Raw genomic sequence first — 24,663 nt, forward strand, 5'->3', positions numbered from 1 at the left:
TCCACCCCAGAAGGACCACTGGGGTGGTGCTGTCAGCCTTTTGCCAACGTGCTTCCCAGAACCAATCATCTCACAGTCCCAGGCTGGACCAGCATTTTCCAAAAGTGGGTTCCATGGTCACGGTCAAGCATGAGATAAACAGATCTCACCATTGACAAGCAAGTTTGGAAAATGCTTCCTGCCAAGTCCTCCCTTGGGAGAACTCCAACACACGCCACCATAGTAAAGGTCCTGAGACGTCCTGCATCAGGAAACCTGTTCTGGGAAATTGTGCCAGACAAAGAGGGCACTCCCCTAGGTCACAGGCAGAAATGACCAACTGCTCCTTGGATTTCACAGGGAGGTGGGAAGTGCCTCCCCGCACTGAGACGTCTGCAGGCGCAGTGGGCTGGGTGAGGACGAGCCCTCCTGGCAGCTCCTCCCCCTGGAAGCTCATCATTCCCCAGTCCCTGACTCCACAGCCTCAGTTCACATGGGGTTTTTTGTTGTTGTTGTTGTTTTGTGAGTTTTTTTGTTTTTTTTTTTCCCCACCCGTAGCCCACAAGCAGGCTGCCTGGGCTGATGAAGGTCTCGTCCTCTGCGCTCCTGGGCAGTGGGGAAATGGACCAAACAGGCGCCCCAAGCAGCTGGGCCAGCAGAGGCCTGCCCATGTCCAGGCAGGTCGTGAGTACAGCCCCACGGCAACGGGGCCTGCAAGAGCCAGCGGCTGACACACTCAAAAACACTGTCGCATTGAGAAAAAGCCTGGAGTCGAACGAAACGCCGCGCTGGCGCCGGCTGGCTAATTCACTCAGCAGAAGCGGGCGGGTGGGCAGGAAGATACCCCGGGAGCAGAGATGTTGAGTTAAAAGGTGCTAATTTTATGCGCTGCAGTTACGTTTTTGACTATAATTACACTTCCATCCATGTGGCAAACATTTCAGAGATCTCAAACACGTTCCCACCTTCTTCCCGGCATGGGGTGCATGCTGCAAAAAGAAAAAGCGGGGGGCGGGGGGAGGCCTGGAGACAGGGGTTAGCAGCCCGACCCGGGGCTTACCTTCTTCACCACGCTGAGCTTGTCCGGGGCGTGGTCAAAGAGCGTGTCGAAGGCGTCGCGCTCTGCGTGGACAGGTGAAGGGACAGGCGGGTTAATGGAAACGCGCGGCGCTGCTCCGGTCCGGGCCCAACCCGGGAATCTGGCAGCTTCCGACCCCCTCCCTGGGGATGTCCCGCCCCTACTCTCCCCACCCGCCTAGAATCCTACTCTTTTCCGCCAGAACCCAAGGGCAGGTGCGGTCGAGGAGCAGAATCAAGGAAAAGATGCTTCTCACTCTCTGTCTCGGTCTCTCTCAGTTTCTATCTTGTAACGTGAAAGTCACGGGTGGTGCTCGAACATCCGCCCCCGTGACATCCTCGGCTTCAGGCATCCCCCCGTCCGCCTCTCTCCGTCCCCACGCTCCGTGCGCACCAGCGGATCTGCCGGCGCAGCGCCTCTGAGCCCGCCTCCCGATGGCACGGCTGCCAGCCCCGCACGGGCCCTCACCGGGCACAGGCGGCCGCCTCCCGCCTCGGCTGGCCCACGCCTCCGCTCCTGGCCCTTCTCCCAGCTGGGACACTGGAGACCTGGATCGATCTTGCCCCTCCCCGTCCCCGCCCCCTAACCAAAGCTCTCCAACAGCTTCTCATCACTCCTACAATAAAATTCATTCCCTCTCCTGTGGCTGATGGGACCCAGTGGGGGCAGTCACCAACCCCTCCCCCGGCTCCCAACACACACGCACCCTCCCTGACTTCACTCCACTAACTGGTTTCTCGGCTTCTCCTCCATCACACGCCCACCACAGGGCCTTTGCACCTGCTGTTCACCTGCCACGCTTCCTTCAGGTTGTTCTCGGATGTCAACTTCTCTGAAGGGCCTTCCATGACCATCCACGTCTAGAAAAGTGCCCCACACCTGCTGACCCTGGGACACTTCTCATAGCACTTAATCACTACTTGAGAGTACATCCTACGTTTGTCCATCTGTTGGCTATTAACTCCTTGCTGGCTGAAAACACCGTCTCGCTTGTTCCCTCCACTGCCTCAGAACCAATCAACAAACCAGGAGACTCTGCTCTAGAATCTCTCTCCAGAACCCTCCTTGGGGGACACCTGTCATGTCCCACCCATTCTCCTTCTTCCTGGGGAGCCCTGCCCCATTCTGCTATCCAAGGACCCAGCTGTGGGCTCCAAATCAACACAGAATCAATCCCGTCCGTTTCCAACATGAGGCCACTGGAGGCCAGCTCAATGCGGCTCTCGGGGGATAAGAAGGAGCAGGGCAGGCTGGGAGCCAAGGGCCTGGTTCTGGCCTGGGGTTGCTGTGGCGGGGCCCCATGGAGGCAGGATGGAGCCCACTGCAGCCTGGAGTGCGGGCAGGAATACCGAAGCCTCGCAGTGGATGCGGGGCTGTGGGGAGTCGCTGGTGGTGTAGACAGGGAAAGGAGGGCTTCTGGAAGGCCCTATGGCCCCTGCTTCTATCTTCCAGGAGCCAGCTGTCTCCCCATCCCATGTGCTCAGAGGACCTTGGCCAGCAGAGAGGCCCACTGTTACCAGCAGGGGCTTGGAGATAAACCCCAGCATGCAGGTCTGGGGACTGGGGAGCCCAGCTGGGCTGCGTGGGGTGAGGGTAGGAAGCCTCCACTGCCTGTTTGGAGATGGCGGGGAGCCCAGAACCAGAGCTGACCCAGGGCCTGCTTCAGGACTGCCTGGCCTGGTCCATGCAGGGGAGGGACGGAGGGAGGGAAGGAGGGAGAAATCAGAGAAGGCAGGCCGACACCCAAGTAGGCCAGACAACCAGGTCTCCTGGAGGAAGCATTCCAGCCCTGCCTACCAGCCGGGCCCCAAAAGGAAAGTGCTCAATGTCCAAGGTCTAGGGTGTGGGGAGGCAACTCACAGCCCCGCCCAGCCCAGGTAACATCCTCCTTGGCCTTGGGGGTGGGGTGAGGAAGGTGGGAAGCAAAAAGGACAGGAGAGGGGGACGGGCTGTGTATGTGTGAGCATGTGCGGTGTGTGTATACACACCCATGTGGGGAACGTGTGCGTGTCTGGTGCACAAACACACACGCGTGGGGGGGGCCTATGTATGTATGGTGTACACGCACACACATGGGGGTTTGCATGCATGTGCACGTGTTATGTATGGCATGCATACACCCATACGTGGGGGTGCACGTGTTTGGGGGGAGGACTGCCCAGCTTTCTTCACCTCAAAGCCAATAGTAACCAAAAGGCCTGACCCTGCAGGGTGCCCCCCCTCCAGCTTTTCTACCAAGGCAGCCGTACATTATTTTTATAATCATTTCAGTCAGATTATACTCGGTACAACAGTCTGCTAAGGGGGAAAAAAAAAGCTAAATCTTTTACAAAGCAAAATACAAACTTTAAATGCAGCTTGAGAAAAACCCTGGGAGCAGAACAGAGCTTGACGTCAGCCGGGTAAATTTAGCTGGGCCACCGCTGGGCTCACAGAGCGAAGGCGTACAGGGAGCACGGGAGGGTGTGGAGGCCCGCCAGCCCCCAGCCACCCCGACCTGCAGCTGGGGCATGGCCCAACGTCACAGGGCACGGCCGGAGGCCAGGGGCTAGGGAGCTTCTGCTGCGCCCCTGCAGGAAGCCTGGCCTTAGGAATGAACATAGATCCTGGTCGTCTGACCTCAAAGTCCCAGGACATCAGGCCAGTAGCTTCTTTCCCTAAGCAGCTGTTTCCCCCTCCTCCATAAAGAAGGAGTAAAAATAGTCGCTAGCTCATGGCCGGTGTAAGAATTAAACTCACGGAGAATCAAGGGAGGAGCATGCCTGGCAGGTGTGTTGTGGGGGCCCTGACCTCACTCCACCCCAATGTCCCACTGGAGGCTCTGGGGACAGTCACAGGGATAAAGAGGGAGCAGCTCAGCCCTGGGAGGGACCCAGGTTGGGTGGGGGCAGATGGGTAAACTGAGATAGCACAGAGAGGACAGGTACCCAAAACAAGCCAGGACCGTCACAGGGAGGGGCTGAATCAGCCAGGACCGGCTAGCATCTGCCCCAGTGCGACCCTCATGGATGCTCATTTCAGTCCAAATGTTATTTTGTTTGAGTAACATTTTTAAAATATAAATTGACTCCGCCTGTCTGCAGGGACCGGAGGCTGCAGCCACACTCAACCTGGCATCCACACCCGCTGTGGAACTGGGGATGTGCGCTCCCAGGTCTGACCCCGCGCCGGCCTGCGCAGAGGCTGAGGGGCAGAGGACCACTCCATGCTCTGGCCCCGTCCCTCATTCGTGTTATCAGCTCGGTCCCTGGAGGCACCCAAAGTCTGGGGACAAAGGGCCAGGGGATTGAGTGCGGCCTCACACAGGAGCCTTATGTTGAGCAGGGGTTTTGCTGGGACAAGGAGAGGAAGGGCGTTCCAGGCAGAGGGAACAGAAAGTGCAAAGAGAAGCACAAGAAAGCCAGGGAGGGCTGCAGACCCTGAGGCCCACAGAGGCGGCTCAGAGGGCCTGGGCCCAGGGCAGTGACCCGGGGCGGCACAGGTGGCCCAGTCAGGCCGCAGTGGGGGGAACGAGCTCTGCTGGCAGAGACAAGGAGACCGAGGTAGAGCTGGGGCACAGGAGGAGAGCTGCTCCCCACTTCTCCCCTGTCCCGAAGCCCAGGACAGGGGAGGGGCCGCCTGCGGAGGAGATGCAGTTGGCAGGCCCGTTGCCATGGTGACCAGGCAGCAGCTCCCAGCTCCTCTGGGAGAAGCCTCCCAGCCCACCTCAGCCAGGACGGGATGACTCAGGGGAGGGGGGCCTGGGGGGGGCAGGGCGACCCCCACTCCTGAGCTTGGCAGGCTCAGGTGATGAGTGAGCACAGAACAGGGACCCCCTGAAAAGCCCAAGGAGGGTCCACCTGGTATTCTGGAAGCTCCCAGGAGGTCCGCGGCCCAGGGCTGGCGGTTACAGGGGATGCACGCTAAGGAAGACACAGCTCCAGCCCACAGGATGCTTATAGCTCAAGAAGCCGTGTATGAAGGGACAGGAGGAGGGGCCCAGGGTCCCACGGTGTCCCGGCACCCCGAGCCTGCCAGGCCGTGGCAGCTCCCCGTGAGCAGCAGCGAGTGGAGAGGCTGGGCGTGGGCAGGGCAGTCAGGGAGGGCCTCCTGGAGGGAGCTGAGGAGTGAGCCACCAGGGAATCCAGAGGGAGAGCATTCTGAGCAGAGGACACTGCTCGTGCATGAGCTGGACGTGCTCTCAGATGAACGGGGAGCCACAGGCGTCAGACAGCGCGGGAGTGAGGAGGCCGAGAGGAGGTGAGGGGCGTGCCAAGGGTGGTCTGAGGGGCTTGGAGGCCACCTCAAGGGCTGTGGCTTTAGTTTAGCCTGAGGTGGGTCGTAAGGGGGAGGGTGGGGTCAGGGGGTGCCTTAGGAAGCCTGACTCCCAACTCAAGGGGCAGAGATGGGCACCAGGACCCAGGGGCAGTGGGAGGAGGGGGGAGATCCAACCTCATGGGCAAGGGCTGGAGGGGCCCCAGGGAGGGGGTCCCACCAGAGAAGTACCAGCAGCAGAGGCTGCCCGCCTGGGGACCCCAGGGACCTGGGCGCTCGCAGAAGCTGAAGCTGGGGGCAGAACAGGGGCCTGTCACCCGCTAGCAGCCTGCCGGCCTTTCACAGCAGGGCGAGCCTATAAAGTAATAACAACTCCACCGGCTTCTCGGGCTTCCTTGCCCCCGGAAAGGCTCCAATGCCCCTCGTGTTCACCAGCACAGCAGCTGTGAACCCTGGCTCTTCCCCCGAGAGTCACCAGCCCAGAGCCCGGAGCCTGCTGCTGGCCCGGCTCCTGCGCCGTCTGCTGCAAGGAGGCTCCCCGGGGCCCCCACACCTCGAGCTGGGCCCGTGCGACACAGGGGCGGGACATCACACAGAGAATCAGAGACATGTCGTGATGCTCTGATGGCCCGGCTCACACACAGGGCAGGGCCGCTGCCAGGCCACCTGCCCCCCGCAGCCCGTGCTCCCCACTGCCAGGCCACATCCCCAGCAATGCAACACGGGAGGGCTTCCTTTCCTCTCCCTTTCTTTTAAATAACAAGGATGGGGCAACTGGTGGCTCAGTGGTGGAGCATCTGCCTTAGGCTTGGCTCAGGGCGTGACCCCGAAGTCCCAGGATCGAGTCCCACATCGGGCTCCCCGCAGGGAGCCTGCTTCTCCCTCTGCCTGTGTCTCTGCCTCTCTCTCTCTCTCTGTCTCTCATGAATAAATAAAATCTTAAAAAAAAAAAAGATTTAAAAAGGACTGAATGGCTACTTAAAAATAGTGAAGACCGTGAATTTGCGCAGCACAGCTTCAGGCCTACTTAAAGAGGTTTGAACACAAAACCAAGAGCCACGTGCCCTCTTCAAACACAGCAGTGCTGTGCCTTCCGTCCCTACGATAACTGCAGGGGCCGGAGCCCTGTAGCCAAGCCTGACCAGGAGGGCACCCCTCCCCCAGAGGCCCCCACACCCGCAGGACCAGCTCCAGGTCGGCAGGCTCGAAAGGCACCCAGGGAAACTTCCATGTGGCTTCCACTTTTCCTGCGAACAGCTGTGCTCACTGCTGAACGTGGTATTTGGGGGTGGGGAGGGGTGGTGTTGAGGGCTTTCCATTTTGAAATAGTCCCCAAAGCAGTGAGCTTCACTCCCCCGGCCTCTGGCTGTGGCTGAGAGCCAGGGACCCCCCCCCACCCCTGAGGGTCTAAAGCTGCCCCAAGCTGTCCTGTTATCTGTCCACCCCCTTGCTGAGATGAACCTGGGCTCCTGCAGAGGACTGGGAACAGCTCTTTGGGAACAGACACAGAAAACTAACGGCAATAACCACCCGGCCCACCCTCACGGCTGCCACCGCCAGAAAGCACGCTGGGCCCAGGGCCACATTCAGTATCTCACCCGGTCCTCTCACCAGCCCCAGATCCCACTGAACAGAGAGGTGAAGGAGCATGCAAAGGTCGCCCAGCAGGACCACAGCCAAGGCTGCCTGACTCTAAGAAGGTGTGTTAAGCTGGTGATTTTAAAAAGGGAAAACTATGTATGAAAGTACATCCTGTAGGGATGCCTGGGTGGCTCAGAGGTTGAGTGTCTGCTTTCGGCTCAGGGCATGATCCTGGGGTCCTGGGATCAAGTCCCCCATCGGGTTCCCCTGCTTCTCCCTCTGCCTGTGTCTCTGCCTCTCTCTCTGTGTCTCTCATGAGTAAATAAAATCTTTAAAAAAGAAAAGAAAAAAAAATAATAAAAAAATAAATAAAAAAGAAAAGAAAAGAAAAGAAAGTACATCCTGTAAAGAAGCTCCATCTGCCGCTACTTGCTCTCTTAAATTGGCCATGTGTGCTCTGCCTTAGGCCGGGTCCCCCTCCTGGCACCAGCCCGCCAGGCCAGCGAGAGAGCACCTGCCACCTCCCAGACAGGTGCCCGCCACCCCCACCACACTCTCCTTATCTCACCTGCCTGTGGCAGCTCGGAGGAGCGGACAGACCCAGGGTGAACCCCACACTTCCTCGAAGAGCCGAAGAGCCGGCATTGCTGGCCGCAGGAAACCCCACCAGGTCCTGGGGCGCCTCCCCACCCCCACCCCCCCCCGTGTGACAGCACACATCCAGGAGCTTCCCATCACAGCCCCAAAGTGCCAGAGACTCAAGCTCCCCACCCCCACAAGGCACTTACCAAAGCGACCCATCATCATCCTGCAACAGAGAACAGAGAGGGAGAGGGTCAGAGGGTGGCTCAGAGCACAGTGCAGAGGGAGCCCAAGGAGCCCTGAGTCGCCCCGCTGAAGGACTTTTACAAGAATCTAGGTTCTGGTTTGATAGATTCTCTGTCCCCCTAATTGCAAAGGACAGGTGCTGATGTGGATTTCTAACTGTCTGCCCAAGATCAGCAGCAAATGGCCACCTTCATTAAATCACCCCATTAGGGACGCCTGGGGGGCTTAGTGGTGGAGCTCAGGGCGTGACCCCGGGGTCCTGGGATCGAGGCCCGCATCGGACTCCCCTGCTTCTCCCCTGCCTGTGTCCATGTCTCTCATGAATAAATAAAATCTTTAAAATAATAAAATAAAAATAAATAAATCACCCCATTAATGCCATGGGGGGGGATGAAATCATGGGACCGGTTAATAGGGAGAACAGTTCAGCAGAAAATGGGTCTTCTGGTGCTGCTGAATGGTAAGTTTTAAGTTTTAAGCCACGGGTTTTGGGGTGGTTGTTACACAATTATGGATAACTAAGACCCCACCCCACTCCTCATTCCCCTCCGCTGCCCTCTTCTTGCTCCCAAACAGGCCAGGCTGGCTGCATAAGGGCCACTGTGGGTGCCAGGCCGAGCACCAGGCCCCTCGTCCCCCCCCCTCCCCGTGGGCTTGGAACAGCTGAGCGGCTCATGGGGCCACACGGCGGCGGCTCTCCAATTCACCCGGCGGCTCCCAGGGGGCCAGGAGTGGTCTCCTACGTCAGCCCCGAGTTTTGAAAAGACCGCACGTGGATTCATGACACGGTAATTAATCACTCGGTGAACGGATCGGGAGGGTTCACCGAGACGATCAATCTCTAATGATCTGTTTCATCTGAAACAGGTTTGGTGGCGAGGCACGAAGGTGGTGGATTTTAAAGATCCTTAACAGGGTGTCATGGGGGCTCCTAAAAGCTACACGTGAAATCCGCCATTTGATGCGCTATTTTCAATAGTTTTGAAGCCTTTTAGACTTCTTTAAAAGTTGCCCTCTGGCTTTCTCTAAGAGACCAGAGACGGCTCGGTAGTATCTCAAAGGAAAGTTCTAGTTCAGAAGTGTGGCTCCCTTTCCGACGGAGCGGATGCACAGGTGGTTAAATGAACCGGGACAAGGGGTCCCTAACCACTCTGAACACCTGCTGCCCCCACCCAATATTCTCTAAGGTCACCTCCTAAAATAAGGAATAAAACTCCAAAGGCGGGGGCGCCTGGGTGGCTCAGTCAGCTGAGCGTCTGCCTTCGGCTCAGGTCATGATCCCGGGGTCCTGGGATGGGGCCCTATGTCGGGCCTCCTGCTCAGCAGGGAGTCTGCTTCTCCCTCTGCCTCTGTCCGCCCACTGCTCATGCTCTCTCCCTCTCTCTGAAATAAAAATCTTAAAAAAAAAAAAAAGTCCAAAGGCTTTGGAGAATAACTGTTCTCACAGCAGACCTTGAAGACACTAGCATACCTGCCCTACAAAAGCTCAAGTTTTCCCTTCCGCTTACCCTTTTCTTCCTTGTAAGAGACTCAGAAGGGGATCGGTTATATTTTTACTCGCTGACCATTCTCTGTGTTATTCCAGAAAAGATACCGGGAAGCCTAAGTTAAGTTCTAATTCCTTTGCTGCCCGTAGTTTGTTTACTTTTCCATTTGGGAGAATTAGTCGTTTACATACGGAACCAAACTGCTACCTTGCCCTTCCTCATGAAAAAGGAAAAAAAAAAGACCTTTGAAGAAAGTGCATGCAGGTCGTAAAGCTAGGACAGCCCTCGCGTGAAAATCTCATCCTCAGGTTGAGGGACGTTGCACCAGAGATCAGCCCCCCTGCACCCATGCGGGTCCCAGGCTGGGTCAGGGCCTGAGGCCAGGGCAGCAGGTGCACTTACTCTGTCGTTGTGGTCAGCTCTTCTGTGACATGGCTGGAATGCAGCAGGCCTTCCCGCTTCTGCAAACCCCAAAACGGACAAGTAAGTATACAAGCACGCATGCAGGCTGAGGGGACCGGAGGAGGAACAGCACGGATGGGGTAGCTGAGCTGTGTGCGGATGGCCCTGGAGCCAGGCCACCTTAGGGACAGCACCCAAGCCACACCCACCCAGGGCAGACTGCAGGTGACCCCATGGGTGACCCTTTGGGAGGCTAGAAGCTGCCCCCTCCCCGCCACCTGCCTGCTGGCTCTCCACGTGGTTCTGAGAGCTGGCAGCTGGTGTGGGGGGGCACGGGTGTCCCAGGAGAAACACCCCAACTCCCAAAGGGATCCCCTGCGCCATGCAGCTGGGAGAGGAAAGGCGCACAGGGAACCCACAGACATCAGGAAGCATCCAGTGCAAGAACGTGTGCACTTGGTTGAGCACGGTGGACCCCCTGGAAGTCATGCCCATTCCGAACCTCAGAAGGTGACCTCATTGGGAAACAGGGTGTTTGCAGATACAGCTGAAGATGAGGCCACAGCGGACTAGGGGAGGTCCTAAATCCAGCATGACCAGAGTCTTTCTAAGTGAAAACAGAGACCCAGACACACTGGCAGAGAGGGAAGAGGCTGAGTGACAACAGAGGCAGAGCCTGGAGGGACGAGTCTACGAGGCCAGGAATGCAGAAGCTGGAAGGATCCCCCCTGGAGGCTTCGGAGGGCGTGTGGCCCAGCCAGCTCCTCGCTTAGAGGACTCCTGGCCTCCGTACCCGTGAGAGAATAATGTCTGTTGTTTTAAACACACAGGTTGTGGTATTTTGTTACAGCAGCCCGGGATGGAAGATTGTGTGTGCTAGACTTCTCCGGAGGCCCCACAGGTGTGAAGAGGCAGCCATGGGCGGGGATGGGGGCTACGGGGCAGCCTGGACATCCGCGGACCTCAGGGTGGAGCTTGGCAGCCAGCTAACCCCCCCACTGCAAGCCCCGGCTTGAACCCCTCAAGAAATGGGGAACTCACTTCCTGCTGGGCCACCCACCATGGATGCCTCTCGAGATCTGAGCTCCCCAACCCTTCCTGAGGTCGGCCTCCGGGGAATTCTCACAGCTGGTTCTTGCAGATGCAGAGCAACCACCTGCCCTGGACGGCCATCCGCGGCCTCTCGGCCTCACTCGGATCCCCAGGAGAGCCCACCGAGGGAGGGCCGGGGACAGCCCACTCACTTACGTATCCGACATTAGGCACCTACTAGAGGCCAGGCCCAGGGCTAGGTACTGGACACATGAAACTGAGTATTTCTGAGGTTTATAGCATCGTCTCAGGTCACTGGGAAATCACTGCAACTCAGAAATCAAGCGATCTCCCAAGGCCATGCTGCTAGGTAGCAAACAAGGCCCGTCCCCCCATTGCTTCCCTCCACGGACCCCCAGATTCCCTGCATCTCCCATCTCTGGCCAGATCACCGGACATGGAGGATCAGGCCCTGGACTTCTGGGGCCAGAGGCCAGCCAGTTCCCGGGACCTCCTTTCCCTGATTCCTGCGCCTTTGGGTGCGGCCCAAAGAATCCTCCCATAACCCCGGTCAGGCAGGAGGCGCCAGCAAGTGCTTGCCCGAGTCAGTAAAACTTTTTGAAAAACCCAAAAGATTTTCTTGGACCAAAGTGCAGGCCTGAAAGGAAATACCTTGATTACCGAGCTGTACGGAGTTCATGGGGCCCCGTGTCTGACGGACACGGGTTTGGGAACCACATGCCCACGTGTCCTTGGGAAGCCTTTCTCGGCTGGCCGCCTCGAGCAAGCATCCAGGACTCAGGCAGCAGGAATGGTCCCCGATCCCATCACCACTGACCACAAACATCCATCCTTAGGAAGCAGGCAGGGCCAGATAGCAGCGGGTAACCCTGGCCTGATGCCCGGAAGGGGCATTCCTTCCCCCACCCCCACCCCCCACCTCACCACCCATCCAGGTCACGACCAAGCTCCCCGGGTAATGGAGGGGTCAGACGGGAGACGGCTTTGGAAAATCAGGACCAGCCAGAGCCTTGTAGCCCCAGAGAGCGCAGGGAAAGCATGGAGTTGGATATTGCAAGTATACACAGTATATATACTTATCTATACAAGTATATACGCAGTACGTACGCAAGTACAGACACACAGACATCCAGGTTCCGAGCATAACCTCATCCGTCTGGCAGGAGAAGCGGTGCTTTTGCAACCCGAGTCTTCTCCCCGTTTAGTGTCCCCGATAGCCAGTGCGCAGTGCCAGGGACACAGTACGTGCTTCCCACACATTTACTGGACAAGACCACAAACATGGACCCAGGGCAGGGTCTGTCCCCTCTGATGCAGGCGACACAACAGCGGGAAAGGCTGCTCCGCCTCTGTCAGAAGGACCCTAGCTCCCAGTTACATTTCTCCAAGTGAAGTGAAAGAAATGACCGTAAGAGAGAGATCGCGGGGAATGATGGATATAATGCAGAGCAGATGCAGAGGAGCTTTAATTGGGGTATCTATTTCATACCGCTGGTCTCAACCCTCTCCGGTGAGTAATAAGCTCATTCAAGAGAACTGAATTCCAACTACTTGGTTTTGGAGAGAAATGAATGTTCTTTAAAAAAAAAATCTGGAAAATTAAACCTCAATACGCTCATGCCTTTGAATCTGTCTCTCTCCAAATCAGTGCCATTGTTTGAGCTCCAATCATTTGTCTCCAAGCCAGGGTGAGACACACATTTTGTCAAGAGGGGGGAAGGAGAAGGTAGCCTCTTTTTGGGGGGGGCAGGGAGGAGACAGCAGCAAGGAATCCATCCACAGGAGCCAAGGCGTCCCGATACCCCTCCCATAGCGTCACGGGCAAGTCCGTCGCCCCAAACTCACCCGTACGACCACCACTTGCACAGACACATGCTCGGGGAGACGGATCGGGGCCCGGAAGTGCATGGCCAGGGCCACGAGGAGATGCAGGATGGCCACCAGGTTCTTCCCGTGAATAGCTTGTCAGGGGAGGCAAGAAGGGAGCTGCTTTAGGTCAGATTATGCGGGAACCCCGAGCCCACATCCAAAAGGCAATAAAGACACTGTGTCTAAATGAGACCACAGAAAAAAACCATGAGGAAAAGGAAAAAAAAAAAAAAAGCACGGACCACGGAAAAAATGATGACGATGAGCACCTTACGTACTTTTTTCTAATTTTTTCCTTCCTATTGGCTTTACGGTGACCTCTGCAACCACTTTCAGAAGCATAGCATTTGGGGACACCTGGGTGGCTCAGCAGTTGAGCATCTGCCTTTGACTCAGGGAGTGATCCCGGGGTCCAGGATCGAGTCCCATATCGGGCTCCCCATAGAGAGCCTGCTTATCCCTTTGCCTGTCTCTCCCTCTCTCTCTGTCTCTCATAAATAAATAAAATAATTTTTTTAAAAAAAACACAGCATTTTGAAAGGGTCACCTGGGTGGTGTCTTTTCCCTCCTTCCTCTGGGGGCCCCCCCGAGCCACCCAACCAGAAACAGCTCCCCTCCTCTCTGAAAAAAAGGCAATGACAGGTGTGACTCAGGAGCTAACTCCCAAGAGTGGGGACACTGGCTCTGTCCTGTCCTAGATGCCTCTCACAGAGCAGCAGTGGGAACGCAAGCCCAGATGCCACGATGAGTGACAGCACAGAAAGCTAAGGGGACACACTCGGGGACACTACTCACAGTCCACGGTCCACTGGAGCGCCCAGCTGTGGGGCCGCAGCAGGCCGTGTACCGCTTCCAGCACCGTCTGCAGCTTCTGCTTCTGGCCTATCTTAGACTGTGTCACCTCGGCCACGTTCAGCTTGCAGTCGGCCAGCTTTTCTGCAATGAAAAGGACACAAGCAAGATGCGAGGCATCAGGAGGCATCAGGTACCAGAGGGTCTCAGGGTCGCCTGGCCAGCTGACCGCAAGGGGGCCACTCCCCCACCTGCCTCGGGTGGAGCAGAGCATCGCATAGCAGCAGGGCGATGTCAGGATGGGGAGCCATGGAACTCCCAGCTTCCTCGTCCTGCATGTTCCTTGGGAATGTCCTCCAGTGCAAAAGGGGGTGCAGAGTCCGAGGGCAGAACTAGAGGTGTCCCACTTGGGAACATCCTGTGCACATGACATGGAAAAAATGAGTCAAGGTGCAGCTGAGAGGCAGGGAAGTGACTCGCAGGGATGGGGACAGAGACGGCCCCACTCTTGTTGCTCTAACAATTGGACACCGCGGTAAGGATGGCAAGATGTTCGCAGACGTTGCCAGGACTTTATCATCCAGAGTGGGCCCAGAGCCACTTGGAGGAACCAGACAGGAACTGCCACATCTGCTCCAGACCCAGCGACTGACCCTGAGCCTGGCCTCGACCCTGCCATGCGGGCCCCCCACCGGCTCTAAGACGGGTGTCTCCTGATGGGTCTCCTCGGCAAAGCAACAGCAAGTGTCACAGAACAGGGTGACCTGTTCCCCGGGAGGGTGACCGAGGTGCTGGGCACAGAGCCCAATCGGCTTCGAGCGGGGAGCCAGCTGCTAGCCGAGGCATGGACGGGAGCAACAGCGTAAAAGCAGTGGGATCCAGGCTGGTCACGGGGAGGGGGGGCTCCCATTTTGCAAGTGGGCCTCAGCAAAACTGTGTGTGCGGCCTTTTCTCTGGAGACCTGCTAATTCAGCATTCTCTCTGAGCGTCCTCCCCTCCCTCAATTAGAACAAGAGCAAGCAGTTCTTATGGTCCCTCCAGGATAAGATCATTATAGGGCAATGCCTGTGGGGTTTGAGATGCTCGCTCCCTCCCTCCCTCAGCTCACCAAAAAGTTATACCAGCACCTTTTGTGTGCCAGGTGCTAGCCTGGGGCTGCACGCAGCACAGACAAGGGGCTCCGCAGTGGAGAGGCAGCCCCACCTCGCTAACATCAGGTCGGCAGCCGTGAATGCTAGAAGCAAAACAAAGCAGCTCCACCACATGCATCCTGCAGGGGCTGGAAGTGGTTCCCGATTATGTATTTTGATGGCCCCTCTGCCTCTAATAGGTCTTAGCTGGATAAGCCACAGCTGTTCCATATGAACACCCTGAAAATACATAGCAGGTCCCCCAGGTGTTAAGGGCAGGAGCGGGGACATCCTGGGGAAGGAAGGGGCGGGTTTCAGAGCCAGGTGGTCGGAGAGCCTCGCTCACGGGGCGCAGGGAGCCGGGGAGCCCGGCACACCTCTGCTGTCCCAGCCACTGGCCAACCCTGCAGACCCTGGGGCCTGAATGTGGCCGTGGTGTCTGGAGGAGGAGGAGTGATGGAGAAGGCGGGCAACTGTATCAGGCTGTTAGGGCTGCGGTCACACAGCACCACAGACCCGGGGCATAAACAATGCAAATGTACTTGCTCTGGATCCTGGAGGATGGAGGATGGGGGGGGGGGGGGCGGGGGTGCAGGGCTGGCGTCTCCCCAGGCCTCTCTCCTTGGCCTGCAGAAGGCCATCTCCACCCTGTGTGAGTCTGTGTCTTGATCCCCTCTTCTTAAAAGGACACCAGCCATATGGGTTTAGGGCCCAGCCCCAACAACCTCATTTTAACTTACTGACTTCTAGAAAGTCCCGGTCTCCAAATACAGTCACAGGCTGAGGTCCTAGGGATTAGGATTTTGACTTATGAATTCTAGGAGGGGCGCAGACAACACAATTCAGCCCATGACAGGAACCGGGGAAGCTGGTTGTGCCTGGGTGCTGCCTGGGGCTGGCCCCAATGGCTTTGCCATGCGGGAAAGAATAAAACAGCCGCTGCCCACATCACCAGGCGTCTCTCTGCCTACGGATGGGCTGTGGGGGCGGCTCAGGGCTTTGCCGGCTTGGCTCTGGCCTCACCTGCCTTCACCACACAGAAAGGGACAGGAAGGTGGGGGGGGGGGGTTCTCAGATGTGTAGGGCAAACACGGGGAGGCCAAATGGGGGAGCTGTGAACACTCCTCGTGCAGGGACAGGCCTGCCTTCTGCAAGGAGAAGGGAGTGCCAGGAGTTAGAAGCAGGACGACAGCCAGCCCAGGAGCCCCCAAGGACCCCAGCGTGGGTATCCGCCCTCGGCCCAATGGTCCACCTTGCGGAAGAGTTACACCCATGGAAACCTGCCGCGTGGCAGTCGGCAGCTGCTTCCAGAGCCTGCTCTCAAGAAGAGGGACACACCCGGGGTCCTGCTGGTGACCCGCACCTGGCGATCTCACGTGGCCAAATCCACAGGTCCACTCTGTGTCCTCACCCCCTCACCCCCGCATCCTTGGAACGCCCTTGCTCTACCCTCCGGAGCGCAGCGCTCCCCTGGTGCCTCCTCCCTCTTGCGGCTGGACCCTTCAGGCTCCTTCACTGGCTCCTCCTCCTCGGACCCCTTGCTGACCACCCAGGGCCCGGGCCGCAGACCTCTCCTCTCTCTAGATGCACAGGAGCCAGCTTCGGCCTTGGCACTCAGCCACGATTGCCTCTTTTGGCTTTGGCTTCTGCTTCTGGAGGCAGTGAAGAGCAGACTGCCTACGTGGGTGTCATTCCTGGTAACCCTGGGCTCGAGGACGTGCGATCACACAGGTCACTGCCGCGTCCGGTGTCAGCAGAGAGACACCAGCAGTGACGCAACCAGGCAAGGCACGCCGATTTTCTACTAAGATCCAAATACCCTCCTCCACTGTTCTCCTCAAACCGCGGAGGATGTCAAACCACTTGACATACGAGAGATTTAGGATCCACACGGGATGGGAGGCAGCTGCTCCGTGATACAGACGCTGCCCGAGCCAGAGGCAGCCTCATGTGACACTCTGCGGGTGACAGCCCACACAGCACGACTGGCAACCACATCTGCTTCAGAGCAAGCATGGCATGTGCCGGGGCCAGCTGAAGAGGGGACCAAAAGGATGTGCCTTGAGGGGCACGAATTCTTAGCTCCTACCTGCTCTAAAGATGCCCCTGCCACCCGGCACCTGGGAGGCGCCAGCAGCGTTTACAGGCAAATTCAGAGCCTGTCCTGTGATCCGGTGACGGGGTGCCAAGCACTGCCCCCCCATGACACTTGCTAGAACTCAGGCTTGGAACACGATTTTCTTTTCCCCAAGCAATGGGGTGAATGAAGCAAGCCACATGTGCGTGCAAAAGCATCAGAAGGAAAACATTTAAGCATGTGCTGCGCTCTTAGGTTTGCTTTTGAAAATGCTAGGAAGCGTCTCCCTCGGGAAGTGAGCAAGCCACTCGCTAGAGGGGCCGTTTTAATAAGTCAGCAGCGTCACCCACAGCCAACTCTTCAAGTCCAAGAGCCGAAGGGGAGCTGAGTCTCCACCTCAGGCAAGGAAGACAGCTGGTCACCCGGGCAGCTCTGCCATCAGAGCAGTCCTTGCTGGCGGATCCTGAGCTTCAGGCTGCTCCCCGCCCCTTCTCTAGGTCTGTCACCCTGATTGTCCAGTTTAACGATCCTGAGGGCAACCCAGCCCCCGACAGGGCTGAGGATGACCCTGGGAGTGACCCACCAACCACCTCAAACATCGTGACTCTGACCGATACTGTTTTTGATCACGTGTACTTGGCGTACAGCTATTGTATTCGTTTCAGGTGTACAATAGGATGATTCAACCTGGACATTATCAATTAATAAAGTCGTGATGATCATTAACAATCCTGATATCATTTCAGATTTATTCCTGTACCATGGAAGTCATTCTAAGGTGGGGATTCCTGGCTCAGCTAAACGCTCAGAAATCCTTGGCCATTCAGCATTCGGCCAAATAACGAACCTGGAACACCCTGTCCAGGTGAGGCTACCGGGTACCGTGGCGTTGAACTTCACCTCTGTGCTGCCGAGCTCCACCCTCACCCGGCCCCTGACTCGGGTTGAAAGGGCCCCAGCTGCTGTAATACCCACCTCCTCGTTCCCCACCCCCCTCGCTCCTCCCAAGGGGCTCCTGGTTCCCCGGCTCTCCGGCCACAAACCTGGCTGTCAGCTTTGAGTCCTCTGGCAGCTCCAACCCCCAAGATCTCTCCCGGGTATGCACCGCTGCCCAGGTCTGAGCCGCTTCATCTGAGGCCCGGGCTGCTACAACAGCCTCCTGAATGATCTCAGCGCCTACTCCCGACCCCTCCCTTCTGTACCCTGATGCCCGGGTGACTTTTTAAAATGCGTGGCTCCAATCATGTCACGGCCCTGCTCAAAACCTCTAGTGGCTCCCTGTCACTTGGAATAAAGGGCTTCGTCTACTAGGGCTGGATGTGACCTGGCCTCTCGTCCGTCTTCCCAGCCTCGTCCGGCAGCCCCCGCCACCTCTCCCCCACCTCCTGCAGCCTCCTTTCACTGGTCTTGAAACACGACAGACTCTTCTCACTCCAGAGTCTTGGCCTGGACTGTTCTTTTGAGGCTGGCAGTGGTGCAGACATCTGCTCAGATGTCCCCTGCCAGAGGGGCCGCCCCCACCGCCCAGACCCTCTCCATCCCAGGACCCTCTGGCTTCCTTCCTAGCGCGTGCCACTCTCTCCGAGCATCTATCTGTGTCCTGTGACATTTCTCGTTCTTCCCTCTGCCAGAATGTGGGGGGGTCAGGTGGGTGAGGGGGTCACCCTCCCTCTGGTTACCACTGCACCCCCAGAGCCCAGATCCACACCTACCACAAGGTGAATCTTCGAATAACCAAGACAAACACAACTTTTTCCCTCCAAATGTATTTTGTGGGGACAGGCTGAGTGAGGGCATGACAGGTGGGCCACCATCACCAATCGCATATCTTTCAGGGCGAGTTACATGAGGCAGGAGGGCTGACCCATGGAGGAAGAGGCACCGTTCTTGCCCCATCTCCCCATTCCCATGGGACAGTTCTGGAAGTTGGGCATGGCCTGCTGCAACCCAGGAGCCACCCTCTGGGAGCATGGTCTCAGGGAGGCAGCTCTAAGGCGACCCTCGGGACGTTTGACCCATGCCACCATGCAGAGCATTGAGTGGCTCCTCCCCAGGATGACCCCACTGCAGCCTTTTGCTGGGGACGCCCGTGGACTCACCCAAGAGCTTCTGAAGCACCTGGCCATCGTAAAGGTCCTCCTCCAGCTGCTTCACAATGATCCTCTCCTCCACCAGGACGTCATTGATCCAGTCGATGAGAACCTGGGGACAAGTAGCATTACAGCCTCACTGGCCACACCATGCAGACCAGGGCAAGGGCCAGAGCAAGCCCAGGACCTGAACACTGCTGGACCCCGAGACGTGCCCTGGCACAGCAGACAGACAGGAAGGGAAAGATGCACCCTGGGTTACCGGACTTCCCCTGGGACATCATGAGAGGACAGGAAGGGGACAGCCACCACAGTGACCCAGGCATCCTCCTGGTGGGAACTTGGGTAGAGGGGGACACAATCGGGAAAAGGAAATGATGATGCTTGTTCACTGTGCCTCGGAGAGGGGGTTACATGAGTAATAGTAACAGCACTGTCCCGTGTGGCCCGAGGCAGGACAGGTGGACCATAAAACGTCCATCCCTCCCCTCCCATAGGATCTGCACCAAAGCAGCTCGTATCACTTGAGCCTAGAGCTGTGGAGAGAAGGCGGTCCCCTATGGCCCATTACACAAGCTCCGAGCTCCTATTCTTGTCAACAGCTTTATCAAAATAGAATTAACATACTATATGATTCAGCCTTTAAAGTGTGCAATTTGGTGGTTTTTCGTCTTCACCCAATCGTGCTCCTGATGCCACAATCAACTGGAGAACAGCCTCATCTCCCCAAAAGAAACCCATACCCAGTAGCAGGCGCCCCCACTCCCCCTCCCCAGTTCCTCCCACCACACAGCTATGTTCGCAATCTGCAGATTAGCCTATTCTGGATGAATTCATATAAATGCAATTTCAGGGACACCTGGGTGGCTCAGCGGTTGAGAGTCTGCCTTCGGCTCAAGGCATGATCCCGGGGTCCTGCGATCAAGTCCTGCGTCGGGCTCCCTGCATGGAGCCTGCTTCTCCCTCTGCCTGTCTCTGCCTCTCTCTCTCTCTCTCTCTCTCTCTCTCTCTCTCCCCCTCCCTCCTTCAGTCTCTCATGAATAAATAAATAAAATCTTGTAAAAAAATGCAATTTCATGCAAACGGCATTTCATATAAATTCATATCAATTCTATTGCACCTGACATGCGATCTTCTCTGTCTGGCTTCTGTCACTGGGCATGAAGTGTTCAAAGCTCATCCACGCGGAAAACATGCATCGGTCCATCTTTCCTTCCTGCGGCGGGATGATATCCAGGCATATGGATCTATTGCGTTTCACGGATCCACCTGCCAGCTGATGGGCATCTGGGCCGTTGCCACTTTTCGGCTTTGGGGAGTCAGACCACTGTGAAAGTGGGCACCCCAGTGTTCACATGGACGCGCGCTCGTTTCTGTAGGCCAAAAGCCTTCCGCTGGAGACTTTTCTTGACAAGGTCTCCATTCTCTTATAACCAGCAACATGTTATAAAAGGAGACGGCTTCACTTGTGAAAATAGCCATGGAGAAAACAGCACCCCGATCGGCCAGGCCTGCTCCAAGGCACTTCTCCACGAAATAAAATGGACACCTGAATGGACGTGATCAAAATAGCATAGGATTCTCCTGTGCAGGCAAAGCTGATACAACCACCTAATTGGTCTCAATAACCTCACGGAAGTGGGGGGTCTACTGCCCCTCATAGATGAACAAAAGGGCACCAGTCCGATACACTGTTCTCTGTCACTCTCTGCAATAGATGCAACCTGCAAAATCGGCCACAGAGCAAGTTTCTGTGAAGCATCTTCTATTTCCCCACTAACTCAAAAATATTAAATCAGACCCACAATCCCAAGAAGAATAGAGGTAAACATAAATTAAAGGCAGGTCTGGAGGAAGAAAAAAAGTGTGAGCAGCCCTATGGCATTAGGTTTCGACAAAGTCATCCTGAAAGATCAGCAAGACGGAGCCAGCGCTCCCACACTGTCCCTCCCTCCCCGTCCCCAGGGCCAGCCGCCTGGGTTCAGGGCCTGGCCTGGGGGTCTAGCAGCTGGACCTCAATCCCAGGGCCAGGACATGACCACATCTTCAGCCCCCAGCTGAGCTGCCTCCCCTCCTGCCTCCTAGCACTCTCCTCCACGGCTCAGCCAGCTGTGCCCTCCTCTCTCTGACCTCCCTGAACTGAACCACCCCCTGAACCAATGCCACTTCCAACTGAGCGTCTTGCTGCCTTGCTGGGGCTCTTCACATACCCCTATGCTCCTCTCTGCCTCAGGACCTTGGCATGTGCCATTCCTTCCAACCTAAACCGCCTGGCCAGCTCTCACACATCCTTCAGATCTCAAGCTTCTGTATCATTCTCTGACCACCCCGCCCCACCCAGGCCACATGCCCCAACACCCTCTCACCACACTCACGCATCATTTCCCTGACCCTGTTCACATGGACAATGGGAACACATCTTTCCTTGTAATGAGCTCCCCCACTGGACCCAAAGCTCTCTGAGGGTGGGAATTATGGCACCAGTGGCTCCGCCGTCCCCAGCCCTCGGGGCTCACTGCCTGGCGCTGGCACTCTGTAAACAGCCACCAAGTTGATTGATGAATTGACTGAGCACCCACTATGCGCCAGGCTCTGTGAAAAACGAGACAGATGGGGCCTCTGTTCTTACATTCTAACCCGACATGAAAAGATAAACAAATATACCCACTTTCAGACCGTGATCAATGTTGTTTTTTTTCTTTTTTTCATGATCAATGTTATAGAGAAAAACAAGGCAAGGTACAGTGGAGACGCCTGACAGAGACACTGAGCCAGGCGATGATGGTCGACGCCAACAGCGATGGGTCCTATGGACGGCGCGTGCCCAGACCTGATAGGATGGGGTAAGAAGGACCCTTCATCTCTCTGGTGTTCCTCCTAAAGCCTGTTACCTTACTCTAATGTGGAGAAAAACAGCAGACAAATTCCCACAGAGGGGTATTCTATGAAATTCCTGATCAATACTCGTCAAAACAGGCAAGGTCATCACAAACAAGGAAAGTCTAAGAAAGTGCCAGAGCCCAGAGGGGCTAAGGAGACAGGACAGCGCACAGTAATGTGGGATCTAGATGGGGTCCTGAGCCGGATGAAGGACAGAAGGGAAAAAAAACAAGGAAATCTGAATAAAAGGTGGATGTTAGTTAACAACAATATATTAATACTGAATAAATGTGCCATGTTGATATAAGATATTAACAGAGGAAATGAGGTGTGGGTGGACGGGAACTCTCTGTACTCTCTTCTGCTATTTTTCTATAAATTTAAAACCATTTGGAAAATCAAGTCTATGGGAAAAACTAAGGGTTTGGGGATAGAGAGGGTATAGTGGCCATCAGGGACCAGGAGGTCAGGGGGCGTCTCAGAGCAGGTGACATCTGAGCAGAGATAGGAAGGAGGATGGGGATGAACCTCAAGGCCACCTAGGACCAGCAGGGAGGTGCCAGGTCGGGGAGCTGGGGCAGGAGGACCGGGGGAGGGCGATGCCAGCCCCGGACGTCCACCTGTCCTCGAGGGCAGCGGCTGTGAAGTCACTTGGGGCAGCGGATGAGGAGAGTGACTGTGGGTACCAGTGGGACAGGGATGCACCCAGACCAAGAGATGGAGGGAGGTGGGGAGCAGCTGGGCAGGTGCATGGGGCGTCTCCATGGTGCTGAGGTCCCTGGAATGATGTGAGAAGGCCAGAGGGAGACCTGTGCCGTGGGCTGGAGGCACCAGGGAGGAAGAAGAGAACAAACAGGGGGAGACAGTCGACAGTACAAGCAGGAGGGAAAGGTCTAGAAGCAGCTGGGAGCATCTGGAGCTGGGAGGATATCTGGCCCCTCCTGCCCCAACCTCCATGGGGTGAGGCAGAGACTCACTGAGCCATCGGACCCCATCATGCACCCTGCAGGGGCCCCGGTTACACGGTTGCAGGGTTGGATTCAGGGATCACAGGAAGGCCTGCCCCACACCTGCCTCCCCCTGGCCACCAGCAACCTGGCTCCTGGCAGGAATGCCCTCATCCTGGATCCCTTAATCCCACAAAGCTCTACTGTTGCCCTTTTATCAGCAATTTTACAGCGATTATTGGGGCCAAGTGACAGTATTACACTAACCAGCTATTGCTAAGCACCGTCCTCGTGCCAGGCTGTGGGTGGCAAAGGTGTCCCCGACCCCCAGAAGTCGACGCTCTAGCCGGGAGATGGGCAGGGATGAGTTATGAGCCTGAGCAGGGGAAGGGCAAAATCCGGGCCATGGAGGCTCGAACCTGCGCATCTGACGTCTCAGGAAAGGGGAGGCGTGCAGGAGGTAAACCTGGAGCAGGCAGGTCAGAGGGCCCGAGCGCCCACAGAGAACCACCTCCTCACTGCGCTGCTGAGAGTCCAGGCACGATTCCACGTACCAAGCTCTCTCAGGACCGAGGATGGGATGCTTCTCCCCTGAGACCCAGAGACCTGGAATGCCCCCCACTGTGGATCTCCAAGGCAGACCCACCACCTGGTCCCCGAACCCACTCCCACAGCCACAGAACTGAGACCCCTGTGGCTATGCCCCTCCGTGGGGGCCTGTTCTGGCCACTTAATGAGATTTTTACTGATGTGTATTTTTTGCAAAGTGTGTTATTTAAACTTCAGAGATAAAAATGAGCGCGGGGACACGAGGCAGGGCAACCCTAACACCCATTCTTGGCCTCAGAGCCTTCCCTGACCTGGATCCCCTCTCTGGCCAGTCTTTCCCTACCAAGTTCCCACAATCCTCCCAGCCTGTCCTGCTGCCAGCCTCTTGTTTAGATGCAGATCTTTGGCTCCTGCACCTTCTCACCTGCCCCGGGGCCACCCCTCACTTCACAGCAGCCACAAGGGGCTGATCCTGGACCTCCCCACAGGCAGACTGAGCGCTCCCTGAGGCCAGGGATGGCACCTGCTACTTCAAATTCCCCACAGCACTCAGCAAAGCCCCGAGCCCTAAAAATATCCTAAATACCAGGTAAGTGACGACTAATCACGTTCCTCATGTTGTCTCTAATTTTTGGCTAATAGCTTAAATGACTTTGTAGGCAGAATTTTAAAACACCCCCTACTATCCCAGCCTGCTATGCGCAAGTCCCTGTCACCCTTGGGACCGTGAAGACAATGGTTTGCATCTCACGATTAGGCTGTTCCAGGACCCACTTGACCTCAAGAAAGAAAGATTATTCAGGTGGGCCTGACCTACGTACATGAGCCCTTTGAATCTGGACCTAGAGGTTAGGGACCACAGGCCAAGAGAGGGGAAGCAAGGGGGAGAGTCTCCGCTGCTGGCTCTGAAGGCAGCAGACCCACCTGGAGAGAAGGGGCCTCGAGGGGCAGAGAGCTGATTCTTCCCCAGAGCCTCCAGAAAAGAAATCAGCTGGGGACACCCCGAGCAGAGAACCCAGCCACACCACGCTGGACCTCTGACCTGCAGAACTCTAAACGGAGCGCGCCAATAAACGGAGGTTGCTTTAAGAAGCTGAATTGATAATTAATCACACATCAACAGAACCTAATCCGAAGGGCATTGGCTACCACAACTTTCAAGCATCAGCCTCCTATGCAAGCACCACTACCACCACCCACAAGACCTAGGGCCCGTACTTGAGGTCCGGCTCCCCCTGCGTTTTAGCTGTGTGCCCCCAAGCCAGTCGCTTAACCTCTCTGGTCCTCAGAGTCTCCATTAAAAAGAAAACAAGTCAAAAGAAAAATTAAAAAGAAAAAAGGATAACAAATCAATTCCTATCTCTGTGTGCATCATGTGTGACCCAGCAATTCCAGTTCCAGAAGTTTCTGCTGAGGTACTAATCCAAATGTGTCCCTAAGCATTTACTACCATGGAATGATGCCAAATCTTGTGTAGGGAAAGCTATATACACAAAAGACAGAGCCCGAAGGGACACAAATAAAACCAAATTACCTCTGCCTTCTGTTTGATTTTTGTCTCCCAGGTTTTCAGCAGTATATGCTGCTGTGGTAGTTAGAAAAAGTAATAATAAATACCCTTTTAAAAAAATCACCGTCCAGATGGTTTCTTTGCAGAAATTGACAAG

The 24,663-nt window shown here is 56.3% G+C and overlaps 1 protein-coding gene across 3 annotated transcripts in view; it reads right to left on the reverse strand.

Annotated features, from left to right (window-relative positions):
- Nucleotides 1–24,663, reverse strand: part of PARVB (parvin beta) — a 96,812-nt gene that overhangs the window by 13,795 nt on the left and 58,354 nt on the right. For all 3 annotated transcript variants that reach the window (XM_055329397.1, XM_055329398.1, XM_055329400.1), the window contains exons 4-9: nucleotides 18,630–18,732; nucleotides 13,327–13,467; nucleotides 12,508–12,623; nucleotides 9,610–9,668; nucleotides 7,681–7,700; nucleotides 1,040–1,101 (exon numbers count right to left, since the gene is read on the reverse strand). In XM_055329397.1, the coding sequence (XP_055185372.1) occupies nucleotides 1,040–1,101; nucleotides 7,681–7,700; nucleotides 9,610–9,668; nucleotides 12,508–12,623; nucleotides 13,327–13,467; nucleotides 18,630–18,732 (501 nt within the window). The remainder of the gene's footprint in view (nucleotides 1–1,039; nucleotides 1,102–7,680; nucleotides 7,701–9,609; nucleotides 9,669–12,507; nucleotides 12,624–13,326; nucleotides 13,468–18,629; nucleotides 18,733–24,663) is intronic.

The sequence above is a fragment of the Nyctereutes procyonoides genome, unplaced genomic scaffold (genome assembly GCF_905146905.1).
Source record: "Nyctereutes procyonoides isolate TBG_1078 unplaced genomic scaffold, NYPRO_anot_genome, whole genome shotgun sequence".
Lineage (NCBI taxonomy): Eukaryota > Metazoa > Chordata > Mammalia > Carnivora > Canidae > Nyctereutes > Nyctereutes procyonoides.